The 16,242-nt window shown below is 67.6% G+C and overlaps 4 protein-coding genes across 4 annotated transcripts; 2 read left to right on the top strand and 2 right to left on the bottom strand.

Moving 5' to 3' along the window:
• The first annotated feature begins 68 nt into the window (after nucleotides 1-68).
• Nucleotides 69-2,574, top strand: FA09DRAFT_331152 (hypothetical protein). The gene is made up of 6 exons (XM_025742891.1): nucleotides 69-646; nucleotides 761-829; nucleotides 891-912; nucleotides 963-1,048; nucleotides 1,099-2,212; nucleotides 2,266-2,574. Exons 1-6 carry the CDS (start codon nucleotides 167-169, stop codon nucleotides 2,406-2,408), a joined length of 1,914 nt encoding a protein of 637 aa, XP_025596952.1. The 5' UTR covers nucleotides 69-166; the 3' UTR covers nucleotides 2,409-2,574.
• A 2,192-nt stretch (nucleotides 2,575-4,766) lies between these two features.
• FA09DRAFT_350640 (sodium:inorganic phosphate symporter) lies at nucleotides 4,767-6,960 on the top strand (the record flags this gene model as incomplete). Its single annotated transcript, XM_025744820.1, has 5 exons — nucleotides 4,767-4,828; nucleotides 4,889-5,037; nucleotides 5,092-5,319; nucleotides 5,375-6,188; nucleotides 6,249-6,960. 5 exons carry the CDS (start codon nucleotides 4,767-4,769, stop codon nucleotides 6,796-6,798), a joined length of 1,803 nt encoding a protein of 600 aa, XP_025596951.1. The 3' UTR covers nucleotides 6,799-6,960.
• Nucleotides 6,961-7,126: 166 nt separating this feature from the next.
• FA09DRAFT_310332 (glycoside hydrolase) lies at nucleotides 7,127-9,528 on the bottom strand. Its single transcript, XM_025740626.1, has 2 exons — nucleotides 8,166-9,528; nucleotides 7,127-8,108 (listed from the first exon to the last, which is right to left on the bottom strand). The coding sequence occupies exons 1-2, from the start codon at nucleotides 9,169-9,171 to the stop codon at nucleotides 7,522-7,524; spliced, it is 1,593 nt and encodes a 530-aa protein (XP_025596950.1). The 5' UTR covers nucleotides 9,172-9,528; the 3' UTR covers nucleotides 7,127-7,521.
• Nucleotides 9,529-10,621: 1,093 nt separating this feature from the next.
• Nucleotides 10,622-13,624, bottom strand: FA09DRAFT_331150 (hypothetical protein). The gene is made up of 8 exons (XM_025742890.1): nucleotides 13,296-13,624; nucleotides 13,133-13,227; nucleotides 12,808-13,070; nucleotides 12,581-12,746; nucleotides 12,247-12,418; nucleotides 11,863-12,187; nucleotides 11,468-11,807; nucleotides 10,622-11,405 (listed from the first exon to the last, which is right to left on the bottom strand). The coding sequence occupies exons 1-8, from the start codon at nucleotides 13,364-13,366 to the stop codon at nucleotides 10,855-10,857; spliced, it is 1,983 nt and encodes a 660-aa protein (XP_025596949.1). The 5' UTR covers nucleotides 13,367-13,624; the 3' UTR covers nucleotides 10,622-10,854.
• Between the last annotated feature and the right edge of the window lie 2,618 nt (nucleotides 13,625-16,242).

The following is a 16,242-nucleotide window of genomic DNA, read 5'->3' as shown; positions in this document are numbered from 1 at the left end:
GCGTAGCGCCGCCAGCAGCACGCCGTGCTTTGGCCGCTGCGTCTGTTTGGCCGCGCATCAGCCCCCCTCGTGCCTCGTTCCTGTCCGCTCGTGTGACCAGCCAGGCGTCCCACTCCCACCATCACCTGCTCGTCGGGTGTGCCCTCTCACCACCAACTGCCACACGATGCCCGCCACTTCCTCTCGCCCGCCGGATCCCGAGGCCGACACGCCGCGCCTCTCGCTCGACGCGCCCGCCGACGCTGCACACGGCGCTCGCACCTACCACGACGACTCTGACGACGACGACGACGCGGCACAGTCAGGCCGCGAGGATGCCGGTCTCGTCGGACGGCGCTCTTCCGAGAGCGAGCGCGCTGCTCGACGGGCTCGCTACGAGCGCGGCGGCATGCGCGGCACTGGTGCCGGTGCAGCGACGCCGCGCAGTCTGCTGGGCGAGGCCGGCGAGGCACCGCAGCGGCAAGACGTAGAGGCACTCGCGGCCGCCGACTCGGACTCGCCGTCGAGCGCCACGCTGCATCGCGATGGCGAATGGGAGGCGGCGAGCGAGGCGGAACACTTTGAGGATCGCAGGGAGACGGGAGGGTGGAGTGCGAGACTGAAAGGAAGAGGCGCTTGGGCGCGGTCGTGGGAGATCGCCAGAGAGGTGAGTCCGAGAAGCCGGGCGCGGTGATACGCTCAGCTGCGGCAGCACCGAGGCGCCGGGCCTCAGATGCTTGCTGAGGTGTGCTTGGCAAAATGCTGACCACCCCTACGCCAGGCGCTCCCCACCCTGATCCTTGCCGTGTTCAGCCTGATGTTTGCCGGCGAGCTACTGGTGCACATTGCAGTGAGTTGCGCTTGCAAGTCCAAGCCCGCTCGCACAGCTGACAAGTCCCATCTGGCTGCAGCGGTGGCCTGTCTTCATCAAAGGTGCGTGCCTGCGCTCAGAGCACTTCTCTCACCCACTGACAGCCGCGCAGTCGACAAGCTCTTCATTCTCGTGCCCATTCTGCTCAATCTCAAGGGCAACCTCGAAATGAACCTCTCGCTGCGCATGTCTACCTCTGTGAGCTTCGCCGCATCGCCTTGCTTTCTCTCGCACTCACACCAGCGCAGGCCAACATCGGCGAGCTAGACGTCCGACGCACGCGCGAAACGCTCATCTTTGGCAACCTGGCGCTGCTGCAGGTGCAGGCGCTCATCGTGTCCTCGTTTGCTGGAGTGCTCGCCTTCGTGCTGGGCGTCATGACGCCCGAAGCTGCACCTGCTGCGACGGCGCCTCGTACTGTCAACATGCTGCAGCGCGTCATGGCTCGCAAGCCGGCCTCGCAGAGCAGCACGCATCTCTCTCCGCGCCGCATCATTCACCACCACCCGCACCCGAAGCCGCCAGCCGACCCGGCATTGCGGCTGCGCAACGGCTACTTCGAGTTCGTCCTCGTCATCGCCACAGGCATGCTCTCCGCCTCGCTCTCCTCCGCCATCCTCGGCAGCTTCATGTGCGCGCTCGTCGTCGTGACGCGCCGCATGGGCGGCAATCCCGACAACATCGCCAGTCCGCTGGCTGCATCGCTCGGCGATCTGCTGACGTTGACGCTGCTGGGTCTGCTGGCTTCCTTGCTCGTGCACTTCGAAGGCACGCTGCTCGCCACCGTCATTCTTGCCGCGCTCGTCGTAGCCTGCGCGTCATGCTTCGTGGCGACGTACCGCAACGCCTACGTGCGCGAGCTGCTCAGCAGCGGCTGGGTGCCACTGCTCATCGCGATGTTCATCTCGTCCGGCGCGGGCCTGCTGCTTGACACGTTCGTGCAGCGCTTCGAGGGCTTTGCTCTCCTAGGGCCAGTCGTGACTGGCCTGCCCGGCGCGTGCGCTGCCATCTTCGTCTCGCGTACCTCGACGGCTCTGCACTCTGGCAAGGGAGTCGCCGCCAACCTCTCGCCTCCACGACGGCCACCCAGGGTCGGCGCAGCGCCCTCCAGGCTCTCGCTGGCGCGCCTGCAAGCCTTCCTCCCGCCGCCGACGGAGGGCTGGCTGGTGCCTTGCACGCTCTTCGCCATTGGCGCAGGCATCGAGACGCTCTTCTTGCTCGTCGTCTGGCTGTCTGGACAGATGACGTTCGGCTGGCCCTTTGCGCTCTGCTTCGTCGTCATTGGCGCTGCTGGCTTTGCCATCGCGCTGGCCATTGCACACTTCATCACGCTGGCGCTTTGGGCGCGCGACTATGATCCAGGTGAGTCGGCAGCACGAGGGCGCCACGACATGTTCACCTGACACTGCGCGCAGACATCTACTCGCTGCCCTTCGTCAGCTCGCTCTTCGACGTCGTGGGCCAGGCACTGCTTGTGCTCACCTTTGCGCTGGCCCTCGCTCTCGGCGATACGGTCACGGCGGCCGTCAATGCCGGCGAGGGCCACGGCGGCGTCTGAGGTGCCTTCCTGCCATGCAGGAACGGCGCGAACCCACGTCGCGATCTCTCGCTTTCCATCAGTTCTCCCTCAGTCACCGGATTCCCCTATCACTATTTGTCATTCTCGTCGCATAACTACAGCTGCATCACCCAGGCTTGCAGTCCGGCGTGTCACGACTGGCTGTATGCAGGTGAGAAGATCACACGACGCTCTCACGTGCCCTTGGTCGCCCAGTCAAGCGCTCCTCTCGGCGGCGTTCCCTCGCATTCGGAGCGGCGCTCTTCACCTCAGAGGTACCTCTCCTGGGCAGGTGGCGCCGGCAGTGAGCGGGGTGCATGAGGTGAGCTAGTCCCGTCAACGGCCGTCAGGAAGCCACCGCATTCCTTGACCCTCGGGCGTCGCCCAGACGCGGAGAAAGTGCGCACGAGGACGAGCATTGGGCGGGAAGCGCCGAGCGCACCTGGGCTGCGCTCGGGGAGCGCCCAGCTCGCCTCGGCCCGGCTCGGCGTGGCGTGGAGCGCATGGCCACGCCGAGGCTTCATGCGGATATGCATCGTCCCTGAGCGCTGCGAGCCGTGAGTAGGACGGCGCCAATCGGGCGCCAGTAGCAGGTGCAGCGGCAGCGGCAGCGGCGGCAGGAGTGAGTACGCAGCAGCTTCGTCGAGTCGCCACTCTCGGCATTCTCGCCGCTCCTCCCATAGGGCATGAGCGGTGCGAGCGTGGAAAGGGCACGATGCCGTCTCGCGGACGAGGGCACGCTGCCGAGCACGAAGAAGGTTGGAGCGGTGCGACTTTTGCCGCATGCTGCCGTGTGCTCCGCCACCTGCTGAGCGCCACCTGTGCCTGTGTGCCTGCACTAATGGCCGGTAGCTGCACATGCAGCGGTCAAGGTCCGAGCATCGCAGCAGACGAGGAGAGGAGCAGGGGAGCGGAGCGGCGTCCTTGCCTTGCTCCCTGACCAAGCCGATCTTGATCCGGCGTCGGCGCGCGCGCGCGAGGTTGAAGTCATGCGGCGCAGGGTGCGCACGTGCGCCCATGGGCTTGGCAGCGCGAGCGCGAGGCATCGCGGAGCAAGCCGGCCCTCACGACCTGCGCCTCAACTGCTCGTGTGAGATGCGAGCTGCAGCGCTCGGCATCGGCCTGCATCTGCCTATGCATGCTGCAGATGGGTGCATGGCCGCCGCTGCATGATGGTCGGGCAGAGTGCCGAAGGCCGCGCCTCCGAGGAGGGAGATGGCGATGCTCCCCATCGTGCGGCACGGCGGAAAGCGATGGGCGAGGCGTGAATTTGACAGTCCTTGCGCTGGTGCTGCGCAGGAGACGAGGGAGCGAGCTTGGCCCAGGAGCCTGCAGCGTCTCGCGGCCGCCAGAGGGGCGCAAAGTGCCCCTCCTCCTGCAGCATGCAGCGAGCAGCGCCACCTCGAGAGAAGCGCCTCTGCCGCCGGCGCCATGGAGCCCTGCGAAGCCGCGCTTCGCCGATCAAGGGTGCAAGAAAGCGCCGCCCGGCTCGGCGCACGTTGCGTCGCTCTTCATGCGAGCGAGCTGGGAGCTCGAGAGAGGCGGCAAGGAAGAGCGACGCAGCTGCGGCACGGCGTGGTGAGGCGTGAGGCTTGGACGCGATCGGAAGAGGCCGAGCGATGCCGCTCGCTGCTCAGGTGCCCGGCCGGCAGACGTCACCTGCGCGCTGTCAGGCAGTGGTACGCGCGCACGACACTGCTGCAGTGCCCGCACAATTTCAGGCACCGGCCCAAGCGCGCGTCACTGTGCTGCCAAGGCTTGGCGCTCCCACCGCACTGCGCCGCGTACGTGCCTCTTGCACCACCACGCCCGCCGCCGTTCGTCCTTCGCGCCCTGCGCACTCATCCGCGGCAGCAGGGCGCTGTGCTGCACCTGAGACGCTGCATCACTCCTCACGCTCGCCAAAGTGCACGGCACTCGCAGCGGGAAGAGCGGCAGTGCGTCCGCGGCGCCGGCGGCGTGGCACGCGCGGCAGCGGCAAGGGCGCAGGGACCCTCCTCGGGGCCGCCGCTCTGTCTGCCCTGGCCGCCCGCCGCCCGCAGCCGCTGCCGTGGCGGGCGTGCGTCGAAGCCAAGGTCGTCTCCGCACGTTGCCCACGTTCCCTGCTGCATGCTGCACCCGCAGAACTCGTTTGCGCCACGCAAGCACCGCGAGGCACCGAGCAAAAGTCGTCGGTGTCGCCCTGCGAGGCGAGCTGAGGATGCAGGGCGCTGGAAGATCGCAGGCCGGCGGCTGCAGGTGGCAACGCAGCCGCTCGAGGCTTCATAAGGCAGACGCTGGCCTGGCCTGCTCCTCCTGCTGCGACACCAAGCTCCGTCCTCCTCTCTCACCCTCTCCGACCCTCTCGCTCAGCCCAACATGGCGTGGACTGAGTTTACCTACCTCTTCGTGATCGCGCTCTTCTGCGCCGGTCTCGATGCGTGAGTGACAGCGCGGCCGGCGTGCTCGCTGCGGCGGCTCACACATGCCTCCTTGCGCAGCTTCATGATCGGAGCCAACGACGTCGCCAACTCCTGGGCGACGTCCGTCTCGTCGCGCTCCCTGACGCTCAAGCAGGCGCTGCTCGGCGCTGCGATTCTAGAATTCCTCGGCGCCGTGCTCGTCGGCGCGCGTGTCGCCGGTACCATCCGTGAGCACCAGAGGCTGATTACCGCCCCAGTGCGACGCTGACAGTCGTTCTCAGGCAACAACATCATCGACATCCGCGTCTTCAACCAGGATGCCGGCGTCATCCTCCTCGCCTTCACCTGCGTCACCGTCGGCGCGTCGACGTGGCTGACAATCGCCACGTTCAACGGCATGCCCGTCTCGACCACGCACACTGTCATCGGCGCCATCATCGGTGTCGGCATTGCCGTCGGCGGCGGCGGTGCCGTGCGCTGGGGCTGGAACGGTGTTGCCCAGATCATCGGTGAGCATGCTCGGCACTTCGCGGCTCTTGACCTTTGCTCACACCTCCCTCACAGCCTCGTGGTTCATCGCTCCCGGCGTCGCCGGTGGCCTGGCCGCCATCGTCTTCCTGCTGTGCAAGTTCTGCATCCTGCGGCGCAAGAACCCAAAGAAGCTCGCCGTGCTCGCCTCGCCGATCTTCTTCTTCGTCGTGCCCTGCGTGCTCACCACGTCGATCATCGTCAAGGGCTCGCCGTCGCTGAACCTCGACGAGCTCCCGCCGAATCAGACGGCCGCCGCCATTCTCGGCACGGGCGCCGTCTGCTGCGCGCTCTCGGTGCTCTTCTACCTGCCCTGGCTCTACGTGCAGGTCATCCGCAAGGACTACACCGTCCGCTGGTGGCACTTCTTCTACGGCCCCCTGCTCTGGCGCCGCCAGCCGCCGGCGGATGCCGAGGAGAAAATGGCCGTGCCCGACTACTACCTCGGCCACCACAACGACAAGGACGTGTTCAACCCGACGCCGGCCCAGGACCCCGAGGCCATGCACCGTGCCAACTCGGACGACAATGTCTCGGGCGAGGGCAAGGAGATCACCGTCGACCAGCTCACGGAGCAGCACCCGGCCACGCTCGCCGCCGTCGAGGAGCAGTACTCGTCCGCCACGCACGACCGCTACGGCCGCCCGCTGCCGCCCAAGTACCGCCACTACGAGGGCTCGGCCATTGAGCCGTGGAACGCCGTCATCGTGCTCCGCTACAACGCCCTTCCCTGGCTCATCCACTCGCTCACCGCCGGTGTGCGCACGGACATCCACAAGGCCCAGGCCACGCAGGGCGCCAGCGAGAAGGAGATTCTCCGTCTCCGCCGCGTCCACGCCCACGCCGAGCAGTGAGTAGCAGCCGCACGCCGCAGCGACACGCCGAGCATTCGCTGACGCTTCGCCTCTAGCTTCGACAACGAGGCCGAGCACGCCTTCTCCTTCCTGCAGGTTCTCACCGCATGCACGGCCTCCTTCGCACACGGCGCCAACGACGTCGCCAACGCCATCGCGCCGCTCACCGTCGTGTACAGCGTGTGGTCGTCGGCCGAGTTCCCCTCGTCGCGCGAGCCCGTGCCGATCTGGATTCTCGTCTACGGCGGCGCGATGATCTCGATTGGCCTCGGCATCTACGGCTGGCGCATGATGGCCGTGCTCGGCAACCGCCTCACGCTGCACTCGCCGTCGCGTGGCTTTTCGATGGAGTTCGGCGCCTCGATCACCGTCGTGCTCGCCTCCTACCTCGCCCTGCCCGTCTCGACGACGCAGTCCATCACCGGTGCCACGCTCGCCGTGTCGCTGTGCGAGGGCACGTGGCGCTCGACAAACTGGAAGGGCTTCGCCTGGGTCTTCATGTCCTGGGTCTACACGCTGCCCTGCGCCGGCCTCATCTCGGGCCTGCTCATGGCCATCGTGCTCAACGCGCCCGGCTGGGGCACCGACGTCGGCATCCGCCCGTAAGCGTCGACGCCTCGAAAGCTGCACCGACAAGGCCCCTTCTCGCGCAGCATCATGACCCTACTACCCTTACATCCTTGTGCATGCCCCCGGCCCGGTATCTCGTCACTGTACATCACCCGTTCCCTATCACCTGCCGTGTCCGCAATGCTCATACGCTCTTGCGTCCTCCTCTGGTGTGTTGCGCGTGAGCAGCCATGCTTGGACGCGAGACTCAGGCTTGCCGGCGTCGTCCAGTTCGCGAGAGCGTGGTACAACGCCAGGGCTTGTCTAGTCTTGTCGGCGACAGACGGAGGAGCTCACTCGGGCTCGAGACAGATCAGACGAGATTGACAGCACGGGCATGGCATTCCAAGGAGAGACTCAGAAGGACCAGAGGCAGGCAGCAAGCGACTCGCTTGGCCCAGAGATCGCGCTGAGAGAAAGAAAAGAGGTCGCGCAGAGGAGACACACGAGACACGAGACGATGGGGAGGACACGGGGGACGCGGGTGATGTATAGGTGACGCTGGAGAGACGACGGAGAAGAGCTCTATGGGAAAGGACACGCAAGGAAGAAGCGGCACGGGACTGTAAGTAAGTGGGGTTCGCGGGTGGGGGCAGGAGGCAAAGGAGTGGCGGGAAGCAAGGCTGCGAAGTCGAGAGACGACCGTGGGGCGGACACGGCCGCCTCTGCTCCGAACCTGCACGTCGCCTTTTTGTCCTTGGATGCGCGCGAGTGTGGCCACTACTTGAGGCCCATGCCCTTGCGTGCGGAGTTGATCAGGCTCCAGCTCTTGGTGTCGCCGTCAATCGACCACATGTTGACGCCGGCGATGCCGGCCTGCTGCGCAAAGGCGCCCTTGTCGTACAGCGAAAAGGTGTCGTCGTAGGTGATGACCTTGTTGCCGTCGGAGAGGAAGGGCGTGTCGGAGCAGTCGTCCCAGTACTTGGTCCATCCGGAGCCAGCGACGAACGAGCCGTCGCTCTTGGCCGTGAGCACGCCCTGACGGAGCAGGCCGCTGAAGTTGACCTGGCCGTCGTTGGTGTTGCCCTCGAGGTTGGTCACCGGAGCAGCGCGCTTCATGGGGTTGCGCTCCTCCTCGTCGCGCACGAAGAAGAGGTTGGGCGCCGCGAGCTCCTCGTCGCGCTGCACGAGCTTGCGACGCGTGGAGGTGTTGATGTAGCCGTACGCCGGGATGCCGAGGAGCATCTTGCTGCGAGGCATGCCTGCTGCTGCCCACTGCTTGACACCGGCCGCGGCGGAGGCGGCGGGCTGAGTGGAGTTGCCGCAGAGGTTGCCGAGCGGTGCGTTCGGGCCAGGCTTCGACGAGGCTGCGCAAGAGGGAAGGTTAGTTGGTGTGCAGCGGTGCGCGCCTCAGTCAGACTCACCACCCCAGACGTCGTAGTTCATGATGACGATGTAGTCGAGCGCGGTGGCGGCACGGGCGACGCTGCCGACCGGAGCGCCGGCCGACGAGAGCCACGGCTGGTGCGGCACGGCGGCGGAGAGGATAGTGCCCTTGGGCACGGCGGCGCGCAGGTCGACGAGGAACGTCTGCAGGTTGCGCGTGTCCTCGGGCCGGTTGGTGGCGCCCTGCACGTTGTTCGGGTACTCCCAGTCAAAGTCGAAGCCGTCGAGGGCAAACTTGGCCTGCATGGCGACGAGGTTGCGGATGAACTTGGCACGCTGCGTGTCGCTGACGACGGCGCCGCTGAAGCCGCCCGAGTTGCCCCAGCCGCCGAGCGAGAGCACGACCTTGGAGTTGGCGTTGTGCGCGGCGGTGACGAGACGCTTGAGCAGGCTCTCCGAGTAGGTGCCGCTGCTGAACGTAATCGTCGCGTCCGAGTTCGGCGTGCCAAAGGCGTAGTTGATGAAGTCGAACTTGGAAAAGTCGATCGACTCGGGCGGCAGCGTGCCCGCCGTCCAGTCGGCCCAGTAGCCGCCGGCGACGAGCTTGCGCGTGGCGGCGTTCTGCGTCGGCGGGAGTGCCGTCGACGTCGTCATGGCCGCCGAGGAGGTGGAGGAGGCGCTCTTCGTCGACGCCGTCGACGACGAGGCCGCACAGCGCTTGGCGTGCGTGCCGCGCTTGTGCTTCTTGGGCGACGCCGAGCGGCGCACGCCGGCGACGGCGGCGCGACGCTCGTTGCCGAGCAGGCTCAGCAGACGTGCACCCAGCGAGGCCGGGGCAGCAGCCGCTGCGCCGGCGAGAGGAGCGGAGGTGGGAGAGGAGGCGACGTGGCGTGCGGCGTGCGAGGGCCGCAGCGGCGCCGGTGCGCGCGCAAGGGCAGCAGCTGCACCGGCCGCACCGCCCGCCAGCTCGTCGGAGAGCGGCACAGCTCCCGTCGAGGAGGCAAGGGCGGCGGCAAGGGCCAGCACCACGAAGGGGAGACGCATGGTGAGAGTGGGGTTGCGTGCGGAGGAGGAGAGAGGTGCGAAAAGAGCGGAAGGGAGAGAGCCAGTCTCTGAGATGGGCGGGCGAGAGAGAAGAGAGTGTGGGGCGCTCGAGCAGGGATGGCCGATGTGCACAGCACAGACGACGGACGAGGGCGAGAGACGGGATGTCAGGGCACTGGGCCGCTGGGAGAGGGGGAGATGGAGGCAGGAAGCGAAGAAGCGAGGGTGACGGCGGGCGTGGGGGAACAGCGGAGGGGCCCAACGGTCGCGCCTTCCTTTTGTGCCAGCCGGGCATGCCCTTGCCGGCGACTTTGTGCTGGCGGGCAACACGGCGCAGCAGCGGCTGCTCCAGCAGCAGTACAGCAGCAGCGTTGCCAGCGTCAGCACCGCAGCGCAGGAGCGATGCACTCGACGCACCCTCAACACGGCGGAGCTGCACGACAAAGCACACGGCTGCGTTGGGCAGGTGCAGCGCGAGGGCCAAGGGCCAAGCGGTGCCTTCCCCTGCCGCCTCCGCCGCATGCTCGTCAGGCCAGCCTCTGCGCGCTGTGCTGCCATGCTGCTCCGGCCTGATGCAGCAAGTCGCTCGCCGTCCTTGATGCAGCGCACCTCCGAGCAGTCGCGCCGTACCTGCGCAGCGAGCAGGCTAGGCGAGTGGAGGGAACCGCCCGGAGAGACACAGGCGCGGCGCCGGACGTGCGCTTGGCCTTCGCCTCCGCGGCGCGTGGCGTCGTCCAACATCCACCGATGCTGCATGGCTCGGCACTGCTGCAGCGCTGAGGCAGCACGGCAGCGGACGGCTTGAACGCTCGTGAGGGGGCGAGACGCCGCGGCGCAAGGTGTTGCTCGCCCGTCCCACGCGTCACCTCAACGCGCAGCGCAGGCGGCGCATCAAGAGGGCGCGTCGTCTGAGGCGCGCGGCGGGCGCCGCACCTCGCCGCCGCTCACAAAGGGGACCTCGCAGCCTCGCAGCGGTGCCTGACCTCTCCCATTCATGCCGCGCACATCGCCATATGCCGCAGATCAGCAGCAGCTGCAGGGCTCAAAGGCAGAGCAGCGAGCAAGAGCTCTCGCTTGACAACCTCACTCAACTCTCGGCGCTGCAAGGCTGCCGAGGCGCGGGCGAACGGAGAAGTGAGGCAGCGCGAGGGCCCTGACGGCTCGCGCTCGGCCAGGCACGGTGCGCCGAGGTGGAGGGGGCAGGGCCCGTCACCCTGCGCTCCTTGCCCCTTGTCCACCGATGCCGAGCATCTCCATCTCAGCCTCATGCGTGACGTGCTGTTCCGACACTCTGCCGCGACTCTGACCTGCCATGCCGAGCCGAGCCGGCTCCGGTCTGGGACGGGGCACAGCCTCATGCTCATCGAGCAGTCTTCGCCGTGCGCAAGCTCTATCGATCGGCAGCATGGCGTTCGCATGCGAGAGCTTTTCGGCACACAGACTGCGCTGGACTCAGACTCCGCTCCGTGTGCCTCCGCAACGTCACACGTCAGGCAGGGAGGAGGCTATGCAAATGCGCTTTGTGGTACGCCCCGAGCGGCGGCGCTGAGAAAGAGAGGAGGGGAGAGGGCCTGGAGTGCCGCCGAGTGGGATGCGTGGGAGAGGGAGAAGGAGTCGAGGTCAGGTGACGCGGAAAAGGGGTGAGAGAGAGGTGGGTGATGTATCGAAATCTAGCTACGGCTGTTACGGCGGCGAAGCCGAGTCCTGCATGCCGGCCTTTGCGAGCTGAGCCTGGAGCATCTCGATGCTCGTAGCGCCCTCCGGCGGGAGTGATCCAACCGCGGGCACAGCCGCCGGCTCACCCTCGCGCGCAGTGAGACCAGCAAGCACCGGAATGTCGCTCGGTGCTCGCGGCGCCAGCGTGCTGGGCACTGCCAGCGGTGCAGCTCCGGGCGGAAGAACCGAGGATGCGGGCGCGAGTCGAGGCCCGGCAGCGAGAGAAGCGGCGACTTGACTTGCGGAAGGCGGCGGCGGAGACGTCGTTGCAGCATGCGCAGCAGCTAGTGCCGCAGAAGCAGGCGAGACGAGGCCAGAAGTACCGGCCGATGCGAAGGGGTTCGAGTGATCGTATGGCGCCGGAGAGCTGGCGTCGTTGGAGAAAGCCTCGCCGACGGAACGGCTGTCCAGCGAGCCAGACTCGCTCACGTCGCCGCTCGCGGCTGAGCCCTCCCAGTCCTCATCATCCTCGTCCTCGTCTTCATCGTCGTCGTCGTCCTCCTCTTCCCGGTTGAGCACTGCAGTACAAGGCCAGCCATCAGCCTTGCATCGCTTCACGCACGCTTGACTCTGCACTCACTCTCGTTGATGGTCTGCTCGACCTCCTCGAACTGCGCCCTGAGAATCGCCTGTCCCTCTGGGACTGTGTTGTCGCGTCCCAGCCACTTCTTGACGCCCGTGTCGTTGCCCTCGGCGTCGAGCACAGGCCGACGCATGCCGTCGATCTGGTGCAGTGCCAGCCGGTACGGGTACAGATCGCGCATCGTAAACGGCCCGCCATACTTGGAGACCTCCTTCAGACACTTGGACACTGTGGAGAGCTTGTTGCTGATCGGCATCAGCTCCTCGGAGATGGGCTCGGAGGAGGCGACAAGACGGTAGATCAGGCCGTAGCAGCGACGAAGCAGGTAGAGGAGTACCTGTATAGCACATCAGCGAGGCGCCCGCGCTGCAGTCTCCGATACATGTACTCACCAGCTGGCCCTCGGGCTGCTTGCCCTCGCTGTCGACAAACTTGCCATCGACGCGCAGGCGGTCAATCTCCTTGAGCGTCACCTGGTAGTTCCACAGATCCGTCTCGCGTAGCGTCCAGCGGTGCGTGAGCACCAGATGCTCCAGCTGGCCCTTGATCTCGGAGAGGCGGTCGTAGATCGGCTGCAGCGTCATCGGCACCTGGTCGTTGCGCACGGTAATGTCATGGCAGATCTCGAAGCAGTCCTCGAGAATGCCGACGAGGATCGCTTGGCCTGCCGGCACAGACGAGCCTCCTGGGCCCAGGAACTTGCCGTCCACCCGCTTGCTGGAGGAGGAGAGAATGTGAGCGTGGCGCGCGTAAGTCATGAGCTGCAGGAGACTCACGAGTCGATCTTGCGAAGCTCCTCCTGCAGCGTCTTGATCTCTTGCCGCGGCAGCTTGGGCGTGGCAGCGGCCGCCGCAATCTGCCGCCGCACGCTGACGAGGCGCTGGTGGATCGGCACGAGCTCGACGGAGAGCACCGAGAGCGTGCCCTCGAGGGTGCGCAGCACCTTCTCTGCGATCACGACGCACGAGCATCAGCATACGGCCTCGTAAGCGCGGCTCTGAGCCGCGCGGCCTGGCTTGCATCATGCGCCCAGATCGCGCGCTGCCCTAACATCCTGCCATGCGCGCACGTGGCACACCCATCTCATCGCATGACAGGCCTAGCACTCACCGCAACCCTCGAGCTTGCGCATCATGAGCTTGGTCAGCTGCACTGGGTGCTTGCCTGCATCTGCATCGCGCTTGACGATGGCGCGCAGCTCCGTCAGGCGCTTCGAGAAGGGCTGCAGATCGCCCTCGGTGTAGATGCCCGACTCTGCCAGATGGTCCAGCAGTTGCTGAGAGGGCACGTCATGAGCATCGGCGGGAGACAGACGCAGATATCAACAGTTCTCTCACCTTCATGCATCCCAGCTGACTGAACGTGGCAGGCGTCTCGCGGCTCTTGCCGATCGTGAGGAAGAAGAGCGAGAGCAGGCTAAACACGTCGTTGAGCGTCGTGTCGACGCGGTTCGTGCTCTGCAGTGCCGCCGTGTCCACCTCGCCGCTGCCGCCCGGCTCGCCGCCGCCGCGAGACGAGGAAGAGGCAGAGGTCCGCAGGCCCTCGGCCAGCGATGGGTCCGAGGCCAGCGCCTCGTCACGCACTGTGTTCAGCCGGGTGACTGCAGGCGAGAAGATAGCATGAGCGGCCGAGCTGTAGCAATCGCACGCCAGCCGGGCACACCTTGCTTGATGACCTCCTTGTACAGATGCTGCACATCCTGCGGCCGGATATACTCGCTCGAGTCCTTCTTGAGCGCTGTGAGGCGGTTGCGGATGCTGCGGCGTGGAGGCAAGATCAGCGGGAGTGGGACGAGCGGCGCCACACCTGCTGCCAAGAGACGCACCCAATGAGCGCCTCGAGGATCGGCAGCTCCTCGGCCGGAATGGCCGACATGTGGCGCGAGCCGCCGGACATTTGGGGCGGCGGCGTGTACCAGCGACGACGGCGCGGGCCCGAGGGTGCGGTGGGGCGACGGCGTGCGGAGCTGCCGGTGGCTACCGCAGGACACGGAGTGGAGGCGGAGATGCGTGCGTGGGAGCAAGGCTGCGCAGGCGAGCTAGCGCTTTCTCGGAGCGGCGGCGGATGTCACGCTGCGGCGTGAGGATGCGATGCAGGAAGGGGCGAGCGGCCCGAGGAATGCGAGGTGCGGCACGCGCGTGGCTGATCGCGGCGATGGTGGAGCAGCGGCAGGCAGCGTGCGGTGCTGTGCCGCGGATTCACGGCGCGCCGCCGATGCCGCCGAAGGTGCGCGACCTGCGCGACTTGTTCCCGCGCCGCTGCTCCCACGCCCGCCGCGCGGATCTGCCCGCACGTGACGCCACCGCGCCGCCACACGGCACCGCTCCTTGCTCGCCTCGCAGCGCCACAGCACGCCGTCGAGAATGCGCGTCCTCCGTCCCATGCACCACGTATGCTCCTTGGCCCGTCGAGGCATCGCTGGCGCCTGCAGGCCTCGCAGCATGGCGCCACACGTGGATGCGCCACGGCACGCGCAGCACACGCCCAAGGCTGAGAGCCCTTGCACTGGCGCCGGCACATGGCCGGCCGGTACGCCTGCGCAAGGGGTGTGATGGCGCTGGCTCCCACGCGCTGCTGCTTGCGCTGCGCATCGCGCATGGCGCCGCCGTCGAGCGGACTGGCGGACGTTGTCCTGAGCTGCATCGGCGGCTGCGGGTGCGCGCATGCTGCGGCGTGCTTCGCAGGCGGCACAGCTCCGCCGAGCGCAGCAGCAGCACCTCTGAGCGCTGCAACAGCGGTGCAGAGACGTAGAAGCGGGAGGGCTTCGGACGTCGGACCCTGCCTGTCGTCTGCGCCGTCGGCGTCGAAGCCGCCGAGCGCCGCGGCTGCAGCGCTGCACGGCGTGCATGCAGCAGGGTGCAGCACCCACGCGCCTCGGCTGCGGCGTTAGCGCCGGACGCTGCTGCTGCCTCCGGCGCGTGGTGCGTCCCACGAGCCGGCCCGCGCTGCAGCCACGCTTCGCTGCTTCGCTGCATCGCAGCTCTGCGCTGCGTGTTGCTCTTGGCTAGGTTCGCTGCGAGGGCAGCCTCATCTCGGGTGGGCGAGCGCCACCGCGGCGCATGACAGGGTCCTCGTGCGCGCCTGGTGGATATTGGCCGCACCGCCTCTGCGCCGCCCCGGGGAGGCGGCACGACGATCCCTCCGCACACGTCACCCGCCGCAGCGACGCCTGCTTGCCTCCATGCAGCGAAGGGCGGATCAATGCATCTTACGATCACTCTGCCGAGCAGGATCAGCCGGAGGTGGCGTCCCGGATGCGATATCGACGGCCAACTCGTGACGCTGCGACGGCGAGCGGGCGCGCGATCCGCCCGTTGGCACCGCCAAGGCGAGGGCTCGCCGCTCGCCTGCACAGCCTGCAGGAGCCCTCATGCAACATGTCCGCGCACGAGACGCTCCGAACGGTCCGTGACCAAACTGCCAACTTCAGCGAGGTCTGTCGTGGTGGCCCGGTACATCTTGCGGAGACGACCGCTGCGGCCGATGCTGACAGCTTCCAGCGGCGGGCGGGCGCCCGCATGGCGGAGTGGATCATCGGCTCCTCCCTCGCACACTGGTCTCTGCCGGTGCCTGCACTGGTGCCGAACAGCGGGACATAATTGCCCGCACGCTGCTGCGGCTGCGGCCGTCGCATGGGGGCATGACGGGAGCCGTGCGGCGAGATGACGAGCAGCGTCTGCATGCTGCGCCGCAAGCCGGCGCCGGCGCCGCCTGTGCCGCAGCTCAGCTGCCCCCAGCTGGGGGTGCAGCGAGATTCTAGCGGCAGCCGTCGTCTGTGGACCTGCGCTGCAACTCCGCTCCGAGGCGCAGGATGGCGCCACGTCCTTCTTGATGGACGCGTCGCGACGGACAAGGCGGCGCCCACGAGCCGCAGCGCTCCCGCGCCTGCACGTCCCGCAGCGGCGCACCGCCGTCGCAGGTCAGGCGGCGCCTCCGGCCCGACGATGCGGCGCACCCTCCCTTCCATCGCCGCGGCACAGGCGGCGCTTCCATCGCGGAACCTGCTCCGGCCGGCCGGGTCTTGTGTCCTGCGTGACGGAGGGGTGCCGCGCGAGACGAGGCAGCAGCCAAGCCGTTGGGCTACCGCTGGTGCGCTGCCTGACCTCCCTGCATGCTGGCTCGGAGGCAGCAGCGGCTGCCCTCTCCATCGCACAAGCCCTGGCTGCGCGCCCTCCCGGCAGCAGCGACAGCTCAGTGCCGCTGCGAGCAAGCGCCGGGTGCTGTCCAGCTGCGAGATGCAGGCATCGGCCGCCACACCCTCGCGGCCCCGTCTCGTCCGTCGAGCGCGGCGCACCCTCCGAGGGTCGCCCAGCACCGCAAGACACGGCCACAACACGCTCCCGCAGCTTCGCTGACAGCGTTCTCGAAGCAGGCGTGTCTGTGCCGTGCGTGCCTCGCGCTGCGCGGTGGTGTTGAGGCGTGGCGCAGGTGAGCATCTCAGGCTCGCGATGGGGGCCTCCCTGGACGACGACGACGACGAGCGTGTGAGCGCCGAGCGGCGCAGGCGCAGGCGCGGCGCAACGCCCCCGCCGGCGCGAAGGCGCCACAGCGCGCGCAAGACTGGCGTGATGCCGGCGGCGCGCGGCTGCACCTCTTCTCGCCGCTGCACCCCTTGCGCCTGCCGCCTGCCAATTTGAGCCTGCGCGCGCCGCCGCGACACGGGCGCCGTGCCTGTGCCGGCCGTTGGGTGCGCGCGCGCGCGGAGGGGGCCCGGTGCCGCCCACCCTCTCCGTGCCTGCCGCCTGCGCTGCTCGGCGATGTTCCCTTATATC

The sequence above is a fragment of the Tilletiopsis washingtonensis genome (genome assembly GCF_003144115.1).
Source record: "Tilletiopsis washingtonensis strain MCA 4186 unplaced genomic scaffold FA09scaffold_16, whole genome shotgun sequence".
NCBI classification, from domain to species: domain Eukaryota; kingdom Fungi; phylum Basidiomycota; class Exobasidiomycetes; order Entylomatales; genus Tilletiopsis; species Tilletiopsis washingtonensis.
Note: the sequence above shows the minus strand (reverse complement) of the source record. Positions and strands in the feature narration are given on the sequence as shown.

Coding starts and splice junctions, on each gene's coding strand:
- FA09DRAFT_331152 (XM_025742891.1), top strand. CDS start 167: ATGCCCGCCACTTCCTCTCGCCCGCCGGATCCCGAGGCCGACACGCCG. Junction 830..890: donor AGCTACTGGTGCACATTGCA/GTGAGTTGCGCT, acceptor ATCTGGCTGCAG/CGGTGGCCTGTCTTCATCAA. Junction 913..962: donor GTGGCCTGTCTTCATCAAAG/GTGCGTGCCTGC, acceptor ACAGCCGCGCAG/TCGACAAGCTCTTCATTCTC.
- FA09DRAFT_331150 (XM_025742890.1), bottom strand. CDS start 13,366: ATGTCCGGCGGCTCGCGCCACATGTCGGCCATTCCGGCCGAGGAGCTG. Junction 12,419..12,580: donor GCGCAAGCTCGAGGGTTGCG/GTGAGTGCTAGG, acceptor TCGTGATCGCAG/AGAAGGTGCTGCGCACCCTC. Junction 11,808..11,862: donor AGCAGCCCGAGGGCCAGCTG/GTGAGTACATGT, acceptor TGTGCTATACAG/GTACTCCTCTACCTGCTTCG.
- FA09DRAFT_310332 (XM_025740626.1), bottom strand. CDS start 9,171: ATGCGTCTCCCCTTCGTGGTGCTGGCCCTTGCCGCCGCCCTTGCCTCC. Junction 8,109..8,165: donor GAACTACGACGTCTGGGGTG/GTGAGTCTGACT, acceptor CCTCTTGCGCAG/CCTCGTCGAAGCCTGGCCCG.